The following is a 23,595-nucleotide window of genomic DNA, read 5'->3' on the forward strand; positions in this document are numbered from 1 at the left end:
TCATCTGTGTTGTATTCTGAATAAAATATTGAAATTTGAAACTTCCACATCATTAGGTCTTAAAGTGACAGCAGCCTAATATACTTGCCTCTGTCAGTTATTAATGTTAATCAAACAAAAAAAAGACAGACAATATCTCTCACTGCTCGACTGAATAACTTTTGTTACTGTAAAAAAAGATGAACTTAAATTTAATTTATACAGTGAAGACTAGTGTTATTTTCCATTTGATTATTCAATTTCTGTTCCTGAATACTGTTAGATATCTGATGAGACCCAAAGACCATATGATGAATGAAGAACAGGAGTCAGAACTGCAATCAATTGAAGAATATTTTACCGAAGAGTTTGCAGTTTCATCAGCAGAGGTCAGCTTCAATACTCAGCAAGGAGTTTGTAGGCCACCCTTCGTACATTCACATTTCCACAACAATTATACTCTAACAGAGTAACTACGTCATTACTTCAGGGTAAATGATTCTGATTGGTTAAGAAACAGATAAAGTTAGAAAGTATCCACACATGGACTGATGGGCACATCTCCATCGATTATACAGCTGACACCAGGACCCTGGTTTTAGGCACGAAGTGATCTAGGTCACAGATATGCATTTCTGGGTGCCAGTTTGTCCACCTCTCCAAAACAGGATCTGTAACAAAAATCCCAGCGCACATACACAGATACATAGCTTCTTCAAGGTTTAAGTTGGTCGAGTAGGATATTTCCCCAAAACAAAATAAGTTGTACTTTTCTCTCAGTGAGAGGTACAGACAATATTCATCATTCATCATTCTTTAGTGTTTGAAGATGAAAAGGAAAATAAATGCTTTAACATAATTCTATGACTAAGTAAAATCTTATAAGCTTGAAGAAGTAATTAAAAGTCATGTAATGTGTAGAAGGATAAATATTAATTATTGGTTAATACCTTGATTATAAATCATTTAAAAGATATACAGTGCTGCTTGAAAGTTTGTAAACCCCTTGCAGACCAAAATAACAAAATAAGAGGGAAACAGAAAAAATAGCTGACCAATGAAGACTGAAAAGGTCTAGAAGTACTTCTAGACCTCTTCAGTCTTCACTGGATTCAGTGTGCGGTCAGCTATTTTTTCTGTTTTGCTCTAGTATTTTCTTGGCTCTACGCACCTGAAGGAAAAGGAACTTTTTGTCAATTGAGAGCGCAATAATTTCCTTTGATCAACAAAACAAGAGGGATCATAAAATATGCATGTTATTTTTTATTTAGTACTGTCCTGAGTAAGATATTTTACAAAAAAAACAATAAGATTTTTATGTTTTGTGATGGTTGTTCATGAGTCGCTTGTTTGTCCTGAGCAGTTCAACTGCCCAATATTCTTCAGAAAAATCCTCCGGGTCCCGAAAATTCTTCAGATTTCCAGCATCTTTTGCATATTTGAAACCTTTTCAGCAGTGACTGTATGATTTTGAGATCCATCTTTTCACACTGAGGACAATTGAGGGACACAACTATTTAAAAAGGTTCAAACATTCACTGATGCTCTAGAAGGAAACACGATACATTAAGAGTCAGGGGTGAAAACTTTTGAATATGTATACTATGTATAAATATGTACAAATTTTTCTTATTTTATTTAAATATCTTTTTTTTTTTTTTTTTTTTAAATTTGGAAGCAACAGAAGATACTTACATATTTGCCAGAAGACAAATTAAGTACAATATTCCTTGATCTTCAAATTCAAAATTTTGGTTTTTACCCCCTGACTCTTAATGCATGGTGTTTTCATCTGGAGCATCAGTGAATGTTTGAACCTCTTTTAATAGTTGTATTTGAGTCCCTCAAAAAGCTGGATATCAAAATCATATAGACACTGCTGGAAATGGTTCAAATACGCAAAAATGAAGAATGTTTGGGACCTGGAGGATTTTTCTGAAGAATATTGGGCAGTTTAACTGTTCAGGACAAACAAGGGACTCATGAACAACCATCACAAAACAAAAAAACAGTCGTAGATCATCCAGGTAACCACACACAGTATTAAGAACCAAGGGTTCATAAACTTTTGAATTGGGTCATATTTATAAATTCAGCTATTTTTTTATGTTAAAATTATTCATTTTCACAGATTCTGCAAGTGGTTCGCAAACTTTGAAGCGGAAGTGAATTCCAGAAAAATCTTCACTGTTTACTTCATTTGTTTTATCTTTCTTTTTTTGTATTTTTTTGTGCTGTTGCTTGTAATTTGTTTATTTGTTCCTATTCTATTACTAACTGTTTACTTTTCTTTAATAATGTTTGAACTTTATAGTTAGGCTAAGTTTGAAAGTTTTCTATGGAATAGTACATGATAGGATATTTAACAATCTATAATGACTTTTTTTTTTTTTTTTTTTTTTTACTTTTGGTCTTTTGTGTGCGTTTAGGTCTTGAGTAATAGAATAAGATTCAAGAACAGATTGTTTCACAAATAGGACTTACTCAAATACTGAAGGTTTGTAAAATAAGTAATAATGATGATAATAAATAAATAAAAAAGAAGGAAAAAAAATATGGAGGTGTAATGCATGTTAGAGCTTCTTACTAGCTACCTTTGAGTTTCGATTCGAGCCGTGGGCGTGTTACTATCCTGCTTCTCCTGCTTTTAGGATGACGAAAGAAACTGACAAAACAGGTGTAGATCTACGGAACTGTAGCATGAACTTCGCAACACTAATCATGTAGTTCTACTGTATTCTAAAACGCAGGAAGGATAAAATCGATCACGATGGCGAATCCTCGTCGCAGTGAGTGAACTATTTATGTAATTATTTTGGCAAATCCACCTACAAATGGTAGGCCTATTTCAGCGAACCAATAAATCCCAGATTCCGATGGAAAAGCGGTATATTGTGTTGTTTGTAAATTTTGTGTTATTTACATTAGATGTTTTGACCAATTAAATTATTTTAAAAAACTATGTTGCTTGGGAAGGGGGTTTGGTTCAGAACACGACCACGTGGGGACTTATGTTGAGGTCGTGACAACTCGAGTCTCGTGAACGTGATAATATGCTGTGTGACCATTAGATCATTTTGTTGATGTAACTGAAATAAGGAATTTTTCTGTGAAGTGATTCTATGTCGAGGGAACGACATAATTTTTTCGTGGTCACGATTTATTATGTTAAGGGAACGTGCCACGTTAATAGTGGATAATTTCACCCGCTTCCATGTCAATAGATTTTGGATATATTGCCTATCTCTTAAGTCATCCATTCCCTGTGCGGCTTCTTGCAAAGGCATGTCCACAAACCTCTAGCGTTTCGTTTGGTCACACCACAAGGTGTCACTGTGGCCTCAAAGCTTCAGCACTGCCACTCTGAGCTCGATTGCTATGTCTGAAGCAAAACACGCCCCCTAATTAGCATGCAGACAAAGAAATGTAGAAATAAATGTGAAAATAAATAAATGTGGAAATAAATAAATGTAGACAAATACATATATACATAAATAAATGTATAAATAAATGAAAAAATAAATAAATGTGGAAAAAATACAATTATACAAAAATCTTTTTTTTTTTTTACTTTTGGTCTTTTGTGTGTGTTTAGGTTTTGAGTAATAGAATAAGATTCAAGAACAGATTGTTTCACAAATATCTGTCTCTTCTCACTGAAATCTGTCTTATTGTAGGGTAGACAAGCACTGTGAAAATATCTCTTCTAATATGTATTCACTAATATATTTCACTGTATGTGTTTAATGTTTTACTACTACAACGTTCATTCCTTGTCTTAAGTCAATAATTGTGGGAAAATAGGACTTACTCAAATACTGAAGGTTTGTAAAATAAGTAATAATGATGATAATAAATAAACAAAAAAGAAGGAAAAAATATGGAGGTGTAATGCATGTTAGAGCTTCTTACTAGCTACCTTTGAGTTTCGATTCGAGCCGTGGGCGTGTTACTATCCTGCTTCTCCTGCTTTTAGGATGACGAAAGAAACTGACAAAACAGGTGTAGATCTACGGAACTGTAGCATGAACTTCGCAACACTAATCATGTAGTTCTACTGTATTCTAAAACGCAGGAAGGATAAAATCGATCACGATGGCGCATCCTCGTCGCAGTGAGTGAATTATTTATGTAATTATTTTGGCAAATCCACCTACAATGGTAGGCCTATTTCAGCGAACCAATAAATCCCAGATTCCGATGGAAAAGCGGTATATTGTGTTGTTTGTAAATTTTGTGTTATTTACATTAGATGTTTTGACCAATTAAATTATTTTAAAAAACTATGTTGCTTGGGAAGGGGGTTTGGTTCAGAACACGACCACGTGGGGACTTATGTTGAGGTCGTGACAACTCGAGTCTCGTGAACGTGATAATATGCTGTGTGACCATTAGATCATTTTGTTGATGTAACTGAAATAAGGAATTTTTCTGTGAAGTGATTCTATGTCGAGGGAACGACATAATTTTTTCGTGGTCACGATTTATTATGTTAAGGGAACGTGCCTTTTTTTACTTGAATTTTGAGGGAAACAACTTCTTTTCAGGGGTGTTCTAACTTTAATGAATAATAAACAGTTTTTTTCGTGAATCTTTTTTATAGCCTATCTTTATTTTTTTGTGAACGAATCGTACTCTTTCACTTCCGCTGTGGAATTCCAAAGCTGACATAATAATAAAATAAAATAGGCCTAAATACATTTAAAAAAAATATACGACTTTAAAAAAAAACATATGTAAAGATATTAAAAATAAATGAGTATTTATACTTTTATTTCCTTATGTATAATTGTATTATACATAAATATAATATGTATATTATATTTACATATTATATTACATATTATATTTATGTAAATATAATTTACATAAATAAATTATATTTATTTATGTAAATTATATTTTACATAAATACACATTTATTTATTTTGGTAGCCTATATTTATTATAGCCTGGATCAATACTTGAAGAGAAAGCTTCATACGTCCAACGCGCAAAGATGGTTTTTGTTGATACTGATTTTATTTTACTGGAAATGGAATTTGTCGATTAAAATTAAGAACTTCACATATGGTGATTTATATTTAATAAGATTTGAAAAAATGCCCCTGGAAATCCATTTATAGGGGGAAATATCACCTCCTAATAGAAAAGTGTGTTTCTGTTGCTGTCAACTTTGTTTTTGGAAGTTACATTAAAAATTCAGTTGGCTCAGAAATCTGAGGGGGCACGACAGGTGCTGCTTGAATGGGCATGATGCTTCTGTGCACGTATCTACAATGCATGTGTAGCTGGTTCAAATATTACAATATATAAAGTATAATGTTAATGAACTTCATCAAAACTTAATTTTTTTTTATTTTGATGTTTGTGTTCAGAATCATAATGGGCATAACATAATTAATTCTAGTAGGAACTGTTCATGCAGAATATTTTATGGGGCACATATTGGTGACGCACATTAAAACTCGTGCGATGTGCGAACAGCGCCATCTTTAGAAGCACATTTGCTGTTGACGAGGTCGGTTGTGCTTTCTCTCGCTCTTCAAAAGAGAGTGCTGCTTTCTCCATGCTGTATGGATGAACCGAAGGGGAGAGACGTGTATTCCAAAAAAATTAATTGTGCTCTGTGTGTTTCTGCAGACCTGCTTCTTCAGAATAAAACATCCTGAGACCTGCTCCACCCGTATTGTCTTCATTGAATACAACAAAACACAACCAGAGTAAAACTGCTACACATGGCGTGAGATGTCTCAATAGCTGGGTTTAGGCCTACATGGGCACATTTTGTTTTATTTAATCCCGAATAATTCCAGTTGATGATCTAGCAGCATCTATGAAATAGGCCTATGCGTTATATTTTAAGCATTTGAATTGTCACATGTTCTGCATGCAAAATTAGGAAACGAGAATGTAAGCTGTATTTGCAGTCGTGTTTCAAATGCATTGATCAATATGCTTGCGTAGACTTCAGTGAAATGTGCGCTGGTTTCCCTCCGCGTTCTTAGCTGGTGTGAGTCTCATCGACAATAAACGCAAGCTCTTATCAGCCCCATCCAGCGCATTTACATTAAATGTGATTAATAGTGGATCATTTCACCCGCTTCCATGTCAAAGTGTCTGTTATGAGATCTGTTGAAGATGCAGTTTCTGTTCATGTGTGCCAGGACATTTTAGAAATCCCGACTGGACAATGTTTTACGGCCATGTCCGGAATCAACAGTAGGCTATGTATGTGTGGTAACCCAGTTAAGGTGATATTAAACGACTTAAATCGTGATATAAGATTTTGGATATATTGCCTATCTCTTAAGTCATCCATTCCCTGTGCGGCTTCTTGCAAAGGCATGTCCACAAACCTCTAGCGTTTCGTTTGGTCACACCACAAGGTGTCACTGTGGCCTCAAAGCTTCAGCACTGCCACTCTGAGCTCGATTGCTATGTCTGAGGCAAAACACGCCTCCTAATTAGCATGCAGACAAAGAAATGTAGAAATAAATGTGAAAATAAATAAATGTTTAAATAAATAAATGTGGAAATAAATAAATGTAGACAAATACACATATACATAAATAAATGTGGAAATAAATAAATGTATAAATAAATGAAAAAATAAATGTGGAAAAATACAATTATACAAAATAAGGAAATAAAAGTAGCCTATAAACTTTTTTAATATTAACATTTCTTCGTATATTTATTTATTTAGGCCTATTATTTTGTCAGCTTTGGAATTCCATAGTATTTGTTTGGGTGTGAACATTAAAAAAAGTCATTTGTCACCATCTACTGGTTTAATTTAAATAAATTGACTCTAAGAGTCAACAAAACTTTACTGGCACAAATGTAAGAATTTGCTAGCTATACATCCATATGCTAAACATATACAGTAACAGTACTTTAAGCTTTAAAATACATAAAATATCAAATTATTTAAACCTAATTCGATTACTGACATCAGTATGGTGTTCACAATATAAATTACAATTCCCAAGATATATCATGGCTACAACACAGATGAACCAAATCCATCCCTTCCCAGACACTACAAAAGAGCAGATCTGCCCAATTTTATATTGGAACTATTTATCTAATTATAGTATTGGTTATTTTTCTTCGGGATCAAATGCATTCACATATTAATCATTCCAAATTAAACAGGGTGACTTGCAAAAAGGGTTTTAAAGGGATAGTTCACCCAAAAATGAAAATTCCAAACTCATATACATTTCTTTATTCTGCTGAACACAAAGAAATATATTTGGAAGAATGTTTGTAACCAAACAGATCTTGCCCCACATTGACTACCATAGTAGGAAAAAAAATACTATGGTACTCAATGGGAGGTGAGATCTGCTTGGTTACAAACATTCTTCCAAATATCTTCCTTTGTGTTCAGAAAAACAAAAATATGTATATGGGTTTGGAACAACTTGAGGGTGAGTAAATGATGACAGAATTTTCATTTTTGGGTGAACTATCCATTTAAAGTAAATAAGACCCATTTTGAGTTACTGTATCTGTGTGTCACAGACACGCCAGGCTCCACATTCACCCAATCACATCGCACTCCCTCTCCTGAGTACTGACAAGCCACACCTGACGCCAATCCACACTCATCACCACAGCCACATAAAAGACACGCCAGTTCACTCAGTCACTGTCCGGTCTCGTTAACACTAACCCGTGTTCACTTACCTCCTGGACTCCCTTGCTTCCTACTTACCTGTCTCCAGCGTCCTCAGTGATTCCCAGTGTCTCCTCGTCTCCTGTGCTTCTCCGGTGTGTTATCTGTTCCACGTCTCCTGGCATCCACGCTCCCTAAAGAACATACAGACAAGTATCAGTTCCAGTTCATCAGCTCAGCGATCTATCCATCTGCCATCACTCACCTGCACTCTGTTCACGCTCTGCATTACCTGAAATAAACCTGTTAATCCGTACCTGTGTCTCCGCTCCCTTCTGTATGTAACAGAAGACCGGACCAACACCGCCCAGGTAACAGCATGAGCACCCCGGATCCCATTCAAGAGCTGGTCACTGCACTTCGTCGCACCTTCGCCAGCACCTCCACGACAACGACACCAGCGAACACTTCCGCATCCACCGCCGCAGCTCCTTCACCTCCCGTGGTCGCCAGTCCCATGGCCAAACCGGCGCCCTTCTCTGGTCTGGCGGAGGATTGCAACGGTTTTCTCTTGCAATGTTCGCTGGTCCTGGAGATGCAACCGCACTTGTACCCCGACGATCGTTCTAAGGTGGCTTTCATAATCTCTCAACTTCACGGAAAAGCACTGCGATGGGCTGAACCTCTCTGGAACTTAAACAACCCTGTAGTATCATCCTTGTCAAGTTTTACAACCCACTTCAAGGAAGTTTTTGGTAAACCCGCCTGGGACTCGTCGATTGGTGAGAGATTATGCAATTTAAAGCAAGGAGCACTAACTGTGTCTGATTATGCCCTCCAGTTTCGTACCCTCGCTGCTGCAAGTGGCTGGAATGAGCAGGCTTTGATCACTACATATCGTCAAGGCCTCGATCCACGTGTGCGGTTGCATCTCGCTGCATACGAGGATTCCATCGGGCTCGAGAAATTCATTCAACTATCCATCAGATTCGCCACTCGTATGCAGCTGTGCTTAGAAGAGCACCAGGGCCAGCCACTCTTCGCCTTCTCTCCCCGCCAGCCAGAGTCCGTCAGCTCCCCAGAACCAGCTAACGACAGCATGCAAATTGAGCACTCACGTCTTTCAGCAGCTGAGCGACAGAGGAGGCTGACCCAGAATCTCTGCCTGTATTGTGGTGGTGCCAGGCATTATATCGCTGAATGCCCCCTACGTCCTGCTCGGCCTTTGGTGAGTGCCATCTTGCCTACTCTGAATAAAATGAAACCACTCACAATTGAAGTAACACTTACTGCCGCCGAACTTTGTCTTTCAGCCAGTGCGCTCCTCGATTCTGGGTCAGCTGGAAACTTCATCTCCGGAGCCCTCTGTCGCCAGCTGCATCTCAAAACCACCCCAACGCCGAAGATCTACCAGATCCACGCGATAACAGGAAAACCATTACGGAAAGTACGTTACAGCGTGGGACCCCTCCGTCTCCAGGTGGGAGTGCTCCACACCGAAGAGATTCAGCTGCTGGTTCTGGAGGAGTCTACATCTGACGTGATTCTAGGGCGCCCATGGCTTGAGCAGCACAACCCCACCATCTCCTGGAGGACTAACTGTGGAAAACGGCTTTCGTGACCCCTACTGGCCATTATGAGTACCTCGTCATGCCGTATGGACTGGTCAACGCCCCCTCCGTATTCCAAGACTTTATGCATGAGGTGCTCCGGGAGTTCCTGCACCGGTCTGTCCTGGTCTACATTGACGATATTCTGATCTACTCCCGGAGCCTGGCCGAACATCGCCGACACGTTGCGGAGGTCCTCCAACGCCTGAGAAGTTACCACCTCTTCCTGAAAGCCGAGAAGTGCACCTTCCATCAGCCTTCCGTGCACTTCCTCGGCTACATCATCGACCACAGTGGCGTCCGCATGGACGAGAGGAAGGTCACCGCAGTCAAAGAATGGCCCATTCCCTCCACGATTAAAGAATTACAAAGATTCCTAGGATTTGCCAACTTCTACCGCCGTTTCATCCAACACTATAGTTCCATCGCCGGTCCACTCACCAACCTCCTCCGTGGTAAGCCCAAGTCTCTGTCCTGGACCCCAGCCGCCACCCAAGCCTTTGAGACCCTCAAAACCGCCTTCACGACCGCTCCCCTCCTGGTTCACCCTGACCCAGAGCTCCCCTTCATCGTCGAGGTTGATGCCTCAACCACCGGAGTGGGAGCGTTGTTATCCCAGCAGCAGGGGAATCCCAGCAAACTCCATCCATGTGCTTTCTTCTCCAGGAAACTCAACCCGGCGGAAATAAATTATGACATCGGCAACCGCGAACTCCTCGCCATCAAACTCGCCCTGGAAGAATGGAGGCATTGGCTTGAGGGAGCTAAACACCCCTTTACAGTCTTGACAGACCACAAGAACCTAGGATACTTACATGATGCCAAGAGACTAAACCCCCGCCAGGCCAGATGGGCTCTCTTCTTCACCAGATTCGATTTCACCATCTCCTACCGCCCCGGTTCTAAGAACGTGAAAGCCGATGCCCTTTCCCGTATCCATTGCCTCGAGGAGAACAACGAAGATCCAGAGCCCATCATTCCCGAACGACTCATAGTGAGCCCCATCTCCTGGTCGGAAGAGACGCTCCCCAAGTCCAATGCCTCCACCAGCATTCCGCCGGGTTGTCCCCCCGGATTGAAGTATGTACCCCGGTCACGACGCACGCCCCTCATCCACTCAACGCATACTTCACTGGGCACTGGCCACCCCGGGGTCAACGAAACCCTCTCGCTGTTAAAACAGCGCTTCTGGTGGCCCAACATGATATCCAACGTTAGGAGGTACGTACAAGGGTGCAGGGAATGTGCCGTCTCCAAAAGTCCACGCCATCTTCCCTCCGGAAAGCTCCAACCTCTGCCCGTTCCCACTCGTCCCTGGTCACACCTAGGAGTGGATTTCATTACCGACCTTCCTGTCTCCGATGGATGCACATGTGTACTGGTCATTGTCAACCGCTTTTCCAAGTCCTGTCGCTTAGTTCCCCTGCCTGGACTCCCCACTGCCATGGAAACGGCAGAGCTATTGTTCAACCATGTATTCCGCTACTTTGGGCTACCTGAAGACATTGTATCGGACCGTGGTACCCAATTCACATCCCGAGTCTGGAAAGCCTTCTTCAAACTCCTAGGTGTGACCATAAGTCTCTCCTCCGGTTACCATCCCCAGACAAACGGGCAGACGGAGAGGAAGATACAGGAGATCGGCCGTTTCCTAAGTACCTTCTGTCACGGCCACCAGGACTCCTGGAACCAGTTCTTGGGCTGGGCCGAGTACGCCCAAAACTCACTCCGTCAACCCACTACTGGCCTTACACCTTTTCAATGCGTGCTCGGCTACCAGCCCCCACTCTTCCCCTGGGATGGGGAACCATCAGACGTTCCGGCGGTGGATTACTGGTTCCGGGAGAGCGAGAGGGTCTGGGACTCAGCACATCTGCAACTCCAGCGAGCCCTACGCAGGCGCAGGTTGACAGCCGACCTTCGACGTTCCCACGCACCCAACTACCAGCCAGGGCAAAAGGTTTGGCTGTCAACCAGGGACATCAGGATGCGCCTGCCCTGTAGGAAGCTGAGTCCTAGGTTCGTTGGCCCCTTCACCGTCATCCGGCAAGTCAACCCCGTCACCTATCACCTGCAACTCCCTCCTGAGTATCGCATTCACCCAGTTTTCCATGTATCACTCTTGAAGCCTCACCATCCCTCTGTCCTTCCCTCCACAGAGCCTGGCGACTCCGAAGATCCCCCTCCTCCACTCATCGCAGAAGACGGAGTAGCCTATCAGGTGAAAGACATCTTGGACTCCCGGTGTCGTGGTGGGTCCCTTGAATACCTGGTCGACTGGGAAGGTTATGGTCCCGAAGAACGCTCATGGGTCCCGAGGAATGATGTTCTAGACCCCAGCCGCCTTGACGACTTCCACGCCAGACATCCCAGCAAGCCAGCCCCCCAAGGTAGAGGTCGACCACCACGACGTCGGGGTCCACGGTCCTCAGGAGCGGACCGTGGAGGGGGGGGTAATGTCACAGACACGCCAGGCTCCACATTCACCCAATCACATCGCACTTCCTCTCCTGAGTACTGACAAGCCACACCTGACGCCAATCCACACTCATCACCACAGCCACATAAAAGACACGCCAGTTCACTCAGTCACTGTCCGGTCTCGTTAACACTAACCCGTGTTCACTTACCTCCTGGACTCCCTTGCTTCCTACTTACCTGTCTCCAGCGTCCTCAGTGATTCCCAGTGTCTCCTCGTCTCCTGTGCTTCTCCGGTGTGTTATCTGTTCCACGTCTCCTGGCATCCACGCTCCCTAAAGAACATACAGACAAGTATCAGTTCCAGTTCATCAGCTCAGCGATCTATCCATCTGCCATCACTCACCTGCACTCTGTTCACGCTCTGCATTACCTGAAATAAACCTGTTAATCCGTACCTGTGTCTCCGCTCCCTTCTGTATGTAACACTGTGGTTTAGGTTTATCCATTGGAAGTTCATTAAGTATTACCTTTGACACTGTAAAGAAGTCATTCAAAGAGTGATACACAGAAAGATTTTACTGCTATTGTTACCACAAATATTGAAATATAGATTTCTGAAGGTAAGATTCCTCTAGGAAGTGACAGGAATATGTAAATACAGAGTTATACAGAGTTAAATACACAGTTATATAATTGTAATTTGTTGAGCTGAGTTTATTAAAGTGTGGAAGAATGGAAAAGAATTAAGAATGGAAGTGGGTTATCAAAGGAAAATAGGGCAGATTTTTAGTTTGTCATAAATAGCTGTTGATAGAGCTGTCACAGAGCTTCACATTCTTCACTGTTGCCCTCAATCCAGTGGATCTACTTTCTGAATAATTAAGCCTATTTTTTTCAGAGCAATTCACACAGACATCAAGCTCAGATGATCAACCCAGTGGCTCTACAAAACACATTGTAATAGATTTACGCCCTAGACCAGAAGGTATAGTTTCTCAGATTAATTGTCTTTTACCCATAAAATCTTCCTGCTCTAAGGCCTGAAAATTGTTAAAAAAATTATGAGGTCTCTACCAGAGTAATAAGTGTTGGACTCTAAAATGTTTCTACCAAATCAACATCAGATCACATTGCAATTGTTTTCTTATTCCATCTGACATGAGCTCTAACCATTTCTTTTCAAGCAGGGCCAGGCAGAACTGTGGAAGCAGTAAGTGATGAAGTATTTCCTATAATGCATGTTTGTTACAATAAGACTGTGGTGAACTAAGAAGGACTTGAAAGCTTGTTATTTTTAACTAATGTTTTGTGTGTCTGTTTACTTCATGTTCATGAATTGCTTAACACTCATCATTCTGTCTTTAAGTGGCACAATTCTGCAATGTCTAGTCAGGATTATCAGCCTGGAATCATGATACAACAAGGTAGGTTTATATTCTCTTTTTTAAATATGAGATCTCTGCTTTGATTGCTAATGATCATTACAGTTTTCTGCTGTGTTTGTGACTGCACTAAGGAACTTAAGTCCTAAAATGACTTCAGATTATGCAGTCTCTACCAGAATAATTAGCAATGGGCATTAAACTTTTTCTACTAAATCAACAACAGATCAGATTGTATTTGTATCCTTATTCCAGCTGAAATGAGCTCTAACCAGTTCTTTTCAGCAGGGCCAAACACAATGATGGAACCTATTCTTCGGTCACCTGTAAGTGACATGACATTTTCTATAATGTGTGTTTGTTATAGTAAGACTGTGATGAACTATAAGAAGGACTTGAAAGCTCTTCATTTTCAGCTAGGGTTGTGTTCGTCTGCTGCTCAATCTCTCTTTATTAATTTTTTTATTTATTAAGCAGCACGATTTCCCACAATATTGGGAGGATGATTGGATTGAAATGTTCCCCACATTTCAAGGTAGGCTCATATTCTGACTTTTTAATATGAGAGCTTTACTTTGATTGCTTATGAACAATGTAATTAGCTGTGTTTGTGTCTGCACTAAGGAACTCAGTATCTTACAAGGACTTCAGATTATGAGGTCTCTACCAGAATAATAAGCTCTGGACACTAAACTGTTCCTGCTAAATCAATCATCACATCAAACACCAGATAGCAAAGCAATCACTGAAAAAATATTAAGTCATTCTTGATGCATCATTGCTTATTGCATTGAATTAACATTACAAAGTAATATTAGTTCAGAATCACTATATACACACAGTGTTGTACAAAATAATGTGACCACCCATTATCATAGAGATTGATTTCATTTGTGAAGGCTAAAATGAAAAAAACAAACATTGCGATTTATCTTTTATTTATATATTGTTATTGTTTGTTTTCTCTAGCTTGTATATCAGTGCAGTGTAAGTGGTTCTCAACAGTATTTGGTGCAAGCCTTGTGTAAGATGGGCGACTTGTCAGACGTCCAAAAAGGGCAAAAATCGGAGGCCTAACATGAGCATCTGTAACCTTATCAAGATGATTATTGCGTTTATAGAGCGAGCCTTTCACTGATTGTATACAGCTTAACGGAAGTTACACCCATAATTCGCGCAAAGCTTCATGGGGCGTAGGAATAAGGTGTATAAAACAACAGAACTCAAACTAGGCTACATCATGTTTATTGCAACACCATGCATGAGTATGAATCACATGATATCTGCCTTTGATCTCATAAGGATCACCACTACTACAAGAGAGAACTATCCATCTTGGCTGCACTTTTTTTCTCTCCTTCCCTCACTGCAGCCATCTACTCTTGCCTAAATTTCAGGCGAGACATTCTAAATGAGTCTATTGTAAGGTGCTATTAAGCACTGAGTAATATACACAAGACATGGGCTATGTATAAGGTGTAATATTCTTGGTCATGTGTCACTTGCACTTCTGCTAAATGTTGTTGGAGCTTTGTTAATCAAGACATACCTAATAAATTTTTTGAGCTTGTAGGAAGGTTTTTTCAAACCCTTCAATATAACCTTTGAAGTCAATGTAATTAATTCCAGTCAGTAAAAATACAAATTACACACACACACACACACACACACACACACACACAAAACAATAAGTCAAGTCAAGTCAAGTCACCTTTGTTTATATAGCACTTTTTACAATGCAGATTGTGTCAAAGCAGCTTTACAGTGATAAATGGTATATAATTTTGGCTGCACAGCAGCTCTTAAACAAAATGCTGTCAATGTAGGCAGATGCAAAGCACTGTTGAATATCAAATGTCAAATGTCAAGTGTCCCCAACTAAGCAAGCCAAAGGCGACAGCGGCAAGGAACCCAAACTCCAACAGGTGACATCAGGTGGCAAATAGGTGTTAAAATGGAGAAAAAAACCTTGGGAGAAACCAGGCTTAGTCGGGGGGCCAGTTCTCCTCTGGCAAACAGTGCTTTGTTACGATTCAGGTAGCTATCATAAGCCCGATAGGATCGCAACATTCAAAGTATTTATTCCAGTTTAATCCAGTTCAATCCATCGTATTTATCACGCCGGTATGGACGGTTTGTTGAGGAACTGTGCCACTGGCTGTCGTGTCGATGAGGCCTTCGCAATGGATGATCTAGTTGACTCAATCTCTGCTGACACTTCAGGGGTGCGTTGTGGTCGTGTCAAGGCGTAGATCCTCAATCTCACCTGGATATGGCCTGGATCCGGTTGACTACGGTAAACCTCGGGATAAACAGAAAGACTAATATTAGCGTAGATGCCATTCTTCTTCTGATGTAATGAGTACATCAGGTGTTATAGGAAGTGTTCCCGGTTCCGGCTGACCTAATTTATGCAGCCTAATAATCCTTTAACGGATTTGAAAAAATAAATTGATAATGTGTTATGTGTATGCCAGGTTAAAGAGATGCGTTTTTAGTCTAGATTTAAACTGACAGAGTGTGTCTGCTTCCCGAACAATGCTAGGAAGATTGTTCCAGAGTTTAGGTGCCAAAAAGGAGAAGGATCTACCACCTGCAGTTCATTTTGATATTCTAGGTATTATCAGCTGGCCTGAATTCTGAGATCACAATAGACGTGAAGGACTATAATGCATTAAGAGCTCGCTCAGGTACTGGGGAGCTAAACCATTTAGTGCTTTGTAAGTAATTAGCAAGATTTTAAAATCTATACAGTGTTTAACAGGAAGCCAATGCAGTGTTGACAGAACTGGGCTAATATGGTCATACTTCCTAGTTCTAGTAAGAACTCTAGCTGCTGCATTTTGTACGAGCTGTAGTTTGTTTAACAGGCGAGCAGAACAACCACCCAGTAGAGCGTTACAGTAATCTAGCCTTGAGGTCATGAACGCATGAACTAACTGTTCTGCATTTGTCATTGAGAGCATATGTCGTAGTTTAGATATATTTTTAAGATGGAAGAATGCGGTTTTACAGATGCTAGAAACATGGCCTTCAAATGAAAGATTGGTATCAAAGAGCACACCCAGGTTCCTAACTGACGACGAAGACTTAACAGAGCAGCCATCAAGTGTTGGACAGTATTCTAGGTTGTTACGTGAAGAAGTTTTTGGTCCAAAAATTAGAATCTGTTTTTTCTAAATTTAGTAGTAGGAAATTACTGGTCATCCAATTTTTTATATCAGCTATGCATTCCATTAATTTTGTGAATTGGTAAGTTTCGTCAGGGCGCGAAGAAATATAGAGCTGAGTATCATCAGCGTAACAGTGAAAACTAACGCCATGCTTGCTAATGATATCTCCCAAGGGTAGCATGTACAGAGTGAACAGCAACGGTCCTAGTACTGAGCCTTGCGGTACTCCATATTGAACTTGTGATCGATATGACATCTCTTTGTTTACTACTACAGACTGATAACGGTCAGATAAGTATGATTTGAACCATGACAATGCAATTCCATTAATGCCAACATAATTTTCGAGTCTATTTAAAAGAATATTGTGATCAATAGTGTCAAATGCAGCACTAAGATCCAGTAACACTAATAGAGAGATACAACCACGATCTGATGATAAGAGCAAATCATTAGTAACTCTAATGAGAGCAGTCTCAGTACTATGGTACGGTCTAAATCCTGACTGGAAATCCTCACAGATACTATTTCTTTCTAAAAAGGAACATAGTTGTGATGATACTGCCTTTTCTAGTATTTTTGACAGAAAAGTGAGATTTGAGATCAGCCTGTAATTGACTAATTCCTAGGATCAAGTTGTGTTTTTTTAATAAGAGGTTTAATAATAGCCAGCTTAAAAGTTTTCGGTACATATCCTAGTGATAAAGATGAATTAACGATATTAAGAAGAGGATCTATGACCTCTGGAAGCATCTCTTTCAATAGCTTAGTCGGTATAGGGTCTAGCATACATGTTGTTGATTTTGATGATTTAACAAGTTTAGACAATTCTTCCTCTCCTAAAGCAGTAAATGAATTGAATTTTTCCTCAGGGACACTACAATGCACTGTCTGACGCGATACTGTAGTAGATGGTTGCATGGTAATAATTTTCTCTCTAATATTGTCAATCTTGCAAGTAAAGAAGTTCATAAAGTCATTACTGCTGTGCTCTTTGGAAACATCAGAAGTTGAAGCTTTATTTCTTGTTAATTTAGCCACTGTATCAAATAAATACCTAGGGTTGTGCTTATTTTCTTCTAAAAGTTTTGAAAAATAGGCAGATCTAGCAGTTTTTAAGGCCTTTCTGTACTCAATCATTCTCTCTCTCCACGAAATGCGAAATACTTCTAGTTTTGTTTTTGTTGAGTGTGCTCATTGTACCATGGCAATAGTTTCTGTTGCAACATTGAGGTCTTCTAAGCTATCTGGTATGCTAAGGCGATGAAACTGATCAGGAAGATTATTTATAAAGCGATCTTTAGTGGTAGAAGTGATGGTTCTACCATATTTATGGCAGGGAGGCAGTTTAGCAGCCTTGACTAAATGTAGTATACACAAGACTAGATAATGATCTGAGATGTCGTCGCAGAATTTCAACGGCATCAATATCGATTCCATGTGACAATATTAGATCTAAAGTATGATTACGACAATGAGTGGGTCCTGACACGTGTTGTCTAACTCCAATAGAATTTAGAATGTCTGTAAATGCCAATCCTAATGCGTCTTTTTCATTATCTACATGGATATTAAAATCACCAACAACAAGGACTTTATCTGCAGCTAGTACTAACTCCGATAGAAAATCAGCAAATTCTTTGATAAAATCTGTATTGTGTCCTGGTGGCCTGTATACAGTAGCCAGCACAAATGTCAACTTAGTTACATAATGTTACATAAAGTACCATTACTTCGAAGGAATTATATTTGAAAGATTTTTGACTAATACTGTAAATATTACTATAAATTACAGCAACACCTCCCCCTTTGCCTTTCTGAGGATTGTGTCGAAAATAATAACCTTGACGGCTAGACTCATTTAAAGTAATGTAATCGTCTGATTTTAGCCAAGATTCTGTCAAACACAGCAAATCCAGATTATTGTCTGTGATAATATTATTTACAATAAGTGCTTTTGAAGAAAGGGATCTAATATTTAACAACCCAAGCTTTATCATTTGTTTATCAGTATTATCTCTATTTTTTATTTGTTGAACATCAATTAAATTTTTACCATTAAATGGGTTTGGAAGTTTTTTGTTTTTACTAATTCGGGATACAGACACAGTCTCTATGTGATAATATCTAGGTGTAAGAGTTTCTATGTGTTGGGAATTATCTGACTTCTGTAACGTGAGGCAGCTAGCAGACGGTCGGTTTAGCCGGTATGTCTGCTTCCTGACCTGGGCCCCAGTTTGTCATGTTTCAGCTCTAAGACTATGTGCCATATTACTAGAGAGAAGAGCAGCACCATCCCGGGAGGGATGAATACCATCTCTTTTCAACAGGTCAGGTCTCCCCCAAAAACTTTTCCAATTGTCTATGAAACCTATATTATTCTACAGACACCACTTAGACAGCCAGCCATTGAGTGATGATAATCTGCTAACTATCTCATCACTCCGACGAACAGGAAGGGGACCAGAGCAGATTACTTTTCCTGACATTGTACTTGTGAGTTCACACACCTCTTTAATGTTAATTTTAGTGACCTCCGACTGGCGAAGTCGAACATCATTAGTGCCAACGTGAATAATGATTTTAGAGTATTTACGATTAGCATTAGCCAGCACTTTTAAATTTGCTTTAATGTCAGGTGCTCTGGCTCCTGGCAAACATGTGACTATGGTGGCTGGTGTCTCTATTTTCATGTTCCGTGTAATAGAATCGCCAATAACTAGGGCACTTTCAACAGGATTCTCAGTGGGTGTTTCACTGAGTGGGGAGAACCTGTTTGATGTTCTTATTGGAACGGAAGAGTGGTGTTTTCCGTGGCTAGGCCGCCTCATCGTTACCCAAGTGCCCTGCTGCGCGGGCTCTACAGCCGGAACCGAACAATGTACAGAGTTCACTAAGCTAGTCGCATCCAAAACAGTATCTGAAGCCCTTACATTCTTACTATCCTCAATTAAAGTGTGGATGCGTGTCTCTAATTCTGAGATTTTCTCTGTCAGCCTGACTATTTCCCTAAATTTATGACATGTAAATCCCTCGTCGCTGACAGAGAAAGCTATACTGAACATGTGGCAAACAGAACACGATATTACACTAGGAGAGGATGACATGACTCACCGTGTTTGTAGACTGATCCGACTTACCACAGCTGTTTGATGAACGCGTTGAAAAGAAAATGAGCGTGCGAGAGACTGTTAACAAGTTAACAAGCTAGCGAGATGCAAACGCGTTGTAATAGCGATTTAGATTCAAAGATTAAAAGCTAGCGACGTCAGATTAATGTGGTAGGCAATATTATATATATATTATATATAAGGTAATGATAATGATAATATAAGCAACAATGAATGAAAGTAAGAGATTCAAAACAAAGCTATTACAGACGCAAACCACTCTGAGCAGCGAGGCAGACAGGAGCAATCGATAAAACAAAAGAACAGAGAAATAATAGGGTAGATGCACCATTTTGCACCAAATTGTTCCCGTGTGTGTATGTGAGGAAGTTCAACAAACAAGATTTCTGTAGACTACTGAGTGCACATGCAGAACTGAATTCCCAATCAGTGGGTGTTTTCAAAACAGTGATAACCAATTTCAAATGCTTCAAATGACTAAAATTACAAATGCCCATGCCTAACCACATTCCTAAACCTGGCCGCCTTTAGATTAGAGTGAATTGGCTACAGTGGTTGAAAACACCCATCACCTTGCTATCTGGGATTGTGATTATTTGTGTCATTATTCCAGCTGACATGAACTCTAACCAGTTCTTTTCAAGCAGGGCCAAACAGATTTGTGGAAACTCCATCATCTGCTCCTGTAAGTGATGAGGAATTTTCTATGAGTTTATTATGTTTGTTATAATGAGACAGTGGTGAACTAAGAAGGACTTGAAACCTCTTTATTTTTAACTAATGTTATGTGCATCTGTTTACTCCATGTTAATGAACTGCTTAACACTCATCATTCTCTCCTTATTAAGCGGACACTTTACTTTTGGGAGAATGTTTGGACTGAAAGAAGAATAAAAGCCCATGGTAGGCTCATGTTCCGACTGTTTAATATGAGAGATCTTCTTTGATTGCTTTTAAAGTAAATCACCAACTGAATAGCATAAAACACTATAAGAATTTCGATCAATAACTTAAAAGCTGATACAGATTAACAAGTGGTGATAGAGAGCTGTTTTCTTTTTGAGCCAAGCAGTTCTTACACTTACAGAGAGCTACTGAACCAGAAGTTATAATTCAGGTTATTTAGTAATTCAGTGGAACAAGATACTGTAACTTCAGATTTGTTTAAAAGTATTTTCTGTTCTGTTGTCTGTTTAGTGCTGTTAAACAAGACTATTCATCTCAGGATGACTGCATTATGTGATTGTTCTCAATTTAATTTAACATCTTGTATTGTGGGTCTAAAAATGTTTTATGCTTTCCTCTAGCATGGCAGAAGATGATATGTCAGTATAAGACGTCAGTCAAGTGTAGGCATGACAATGTCTCACTTGCTTCTCAGTACACTGAACCTGTGATCACTCTGAAAAATAAAAAAGGTGGTTTTCGGAAAATCAGTGTGGAGGAGTTGTTCCACATTCCACATTTGTTTTATCCACCTATTATTCTCCTCCAAGGAAATTCTGGTAGTGGAAAATCTTTCATAGCACAAAAGATTATGTTGGACTGGGCATCTGAAAAACATTACCTTAAAGACTTTGATCTAGCTTTCTACCTGAGGTGTGAAGAGCTGATGTGTCTTTCTGAGGAGATGAACTTGATTGAGCTCCTGAGCTGGAATTGTAGTTTTTCATCTGATCAGATCTCACAGATGTTACAGAACTCAGCACAGAGAGTGCTCATCATCATTGATGGACTTGATGATCTGGATGACCTTAGATTCATGTGTCATGAATTTTGCATATCATCTAATTTAGAGAGAGCCCCACCTGAGGTCATTTTTTGTTCCTTGCTTCAAAAACAAATCCTGCCCAGATCTTTCCTGCTCATCACTACTAGAACTGAGGTCCCACAGGGCATGTTGTGTATAGGACAACACCGTTTCTTTAAGATTGTAGGTTTCTGTGAGAAAGGGGTGGAGGAGTACTTCCAGAAGTTCTTTCAGGATGAGGAACTCTTCAGGAAAGCGTTCAAGTATTTGAAGGCAAACAAATCCCTCTTCACCTTTTGCTCCTTTCCTGTTATCTGCTGGATCATCTGTACGGTTATGCGAGAGAGGTTTAATGATGGTGCGGATGTGAGAAGTGGGCTGGAAACCACCACCTCTATCTACACTGACTTTGTGTCCACTCTACTGGAGCATCACTGCCAGGGTTTGAGTCAGTCCGTCCTGACCATGCTGAGGAGTCTGGGTCAGCTGGCAGAAAAAGGGATGCTGGAACAACAAGTCTTGTTTGATGAGAAAAATATGAATGAAACTATTTCAGACCTTACTGGCAGTCCATTCATGTGCAAGTTCCTCTCTAGGAGAAGAATCCACCAGGAGACGATGTTCAGTTTCATGCATCGCAGCTTTCAGGAGTTCTTCACTGCTCTATACTATGTCCTTCTGGATGAAGAAGAGTCCCAAAGGAAAGTGAGAGAGCTGCTTCACACTGTAGAGAGAGGATGGGCTTTGTCCTGTTGGTCTGATAGAGACTTTTCAGTGGCAGGTTTAAAAACAAGACATTCAAAGCTTCTGCAGCCTGTGATTTTGTTCCTCTGTGGTCTCTGTAAGACAGAATGGATCCCGTCATTCTTTAAAAAGCACAACATGGCTGTCTCGGTCAACATAGAAACCCAGCTTAAGGAATGGATCGATACGTGTTCACAGAGATATCAAAATGAACACATGTTGTTCATTCTCTGTTGTCTCTATGAGCTCCATGACAAGAGCTTTGTTGGGAAAGTTTTGGAACATTTGAGTTCGATAGATCTGTCAAATATTCCACTGAAAAATTCAGACTGCTGGATGTTGCAGTTTTGTTTGCAGAACTGTGTTAACATCAGCAATCTGAGACTCAATATAACATCTGAAAATCTGAAGATTCTTCAGTCTGCACTGTACAGTTGTAAGCAGTTATGGTGAGCAAAGTTCAGACTATCTACATGTTTCGACGCCAATGCATTATCACAGGCTCTTGAATTTCTACTTGTTCACTTTTAAAGGTTGAAGGTGGATCACATTACAGATGATACTGGGGATTTGATCTCAGCGCTTGCCGAAGGAAAGATTATGAAAGAACTGATGTAATAGATATTTCATTTTAAACTTTAAGTAATATCTATTAGTGCTATGGGCTCTATGCACGGAACAGTTTACACATTGCTGTTAAAATCTCAACCAGTGATTGATATTTGATTTTTTTACTTGATATTTATCAGAAGAAAACCCACAAAATATTTCAATTTATTTGATCACACTTAAATATAAAAATGCTGTCCAAGAGTCTTAATTTTCAGTAATTCTTTTGACAATTCACCCCACATTTGGCAATGTAGTCATGAGTAGTAGTGGGGACAAAAGTTACCTTGCATAAAGTTAATTATTTTTATGTAGTAAGGTACTTAAATAATGTCTTTATTGTAATTGGCAGAATACAGGATCAAAAAGGATCAAAATCTCTGAAGAAACAGGCCAAAAGCATTATTGCATCAGTTGAAAATGAAGATCTCATGTAAAAAACTCTAATCTTCAAAATGACATCTTAATTTATGCCACTTATGCAAATTAAAGTCTCAATTCCAAACTTTACTTCTGTGGCTATTTTAGGCTCTCTGTTTGCTGCTCAAAAATGAGACCATCATCATTAATCTCAGAATTTACTCTCACCTGTTCACGGCAAGAGATTTCCACTGTCAACTGGAGAATCTTCCTACAGAAACTCTGCAGATCAACAGGGTGTGTAAAAGGGAGAGATTGTCCGTGTGAACATTGATGTTTTTTTTTCTTCTTTTTTTTCTCAGCGTCGGTCTACTAATTGTGAATCTGAGTTTAATTACTTGAAAAACCACCTTGTTGCTGAGAAAGTGTATTTTATTAAGAAGTAATGTTTTAGTTAAAGATATAGTTCACCCAAAAATTAACATTCTGTCATCTTTTACTCACTCTCAATTTGTTCCAAACCTGTATGAATTTCTGCTCAAAAATGTGTATCCAAACACTCCCGTGGAAGTCAATTGAAGACCAGCAACTGTTTGGTAAGTCTTCCAAATATCATAATTTCTGTTCAGCAGAAGAAAGAAACTCATACAGGTTTGGAACAACTTGAGGGTAAGTAAATGATGATAGGATTTTTTTTATTTTTTTTTTAGGTGAACTAACCCTTGATTAAAACAAGTAATGGGGGAGTGTTGACAATTTTCTGGGTTGCTGAATGTTTCTGTGTGTGTGTGTGCGCGGTCAACAATTTG

At 39.7% G+C, this 23,595-nt stretch overlaps 1 protein-coding gene across 12 annotated transcripts in view; it reads left to right on the forward strand.

Annotated features, from left to right (window-relative positions):
- The first annotated feature begins 2,051 nt into the window (after positions 1–2,051).
- The window catches only part of LOC127495831 (NACHT, LRR and PYD domains-containing protein 1 homolog), a 32,694-nt gene continuing 11,150 nt past the window's right edge, over positions 2,052–23,595 (forward strand). For 2 of the 12 annotated variants that reach the window (XM_051863181.1, XM_051863203.1), the window contains exons 1-12: positions 2,063–2,768; positions 12,536–12,622; positions 12,822–12,847; positions 13,004–13,061; positions 13,305–13,345; positions 13,494–13,554; positions 19,971–20,008; positions 20,172–20,226; positions 20,631–22,266; positions 22,351–22,431; positions 22,779–22,859; positions 22,955–23,083. In XM_051863181.1, coding sequence (XP_051719141.1) covers positions 2,750–2,768; positions 12,536–12,622; positions 12,822–12,847; positions 13,004–13,061; positions 13,305–13,345; positions 13,494–13,554; positions 19,971–20,008; positions 20,172–20,226; positions 20,631–22,266; positions 22,351–22,431; positions 22,779–22,859; positions 22,955–23,083 — 2,312 coding nt within the window. In that variant the 5' untranslated portion in view covers positions 2,063–2,749. The other 10 variants (XR_007925198.1, XM_051863210.1, XM_051863225.1 and 7 more) reach the window with 10 other exon arrangements.

This window comes from Ctenopharyngodon idella, chromosome 2 (assembly GCF_019924925.1).
Source record: "Ctenopharyngodon idella isolate HZGC_01 chromosome 2, HZGC01, whole genome shotgun sequence".
Classification (NCBI taxonomy): Eukaryota; Metazoa; Chordata; class Actinopteri; order Cypriniformes; family Xenocyprididae; genus Ctenopharyngodon; species Ctenopharyngodon idella.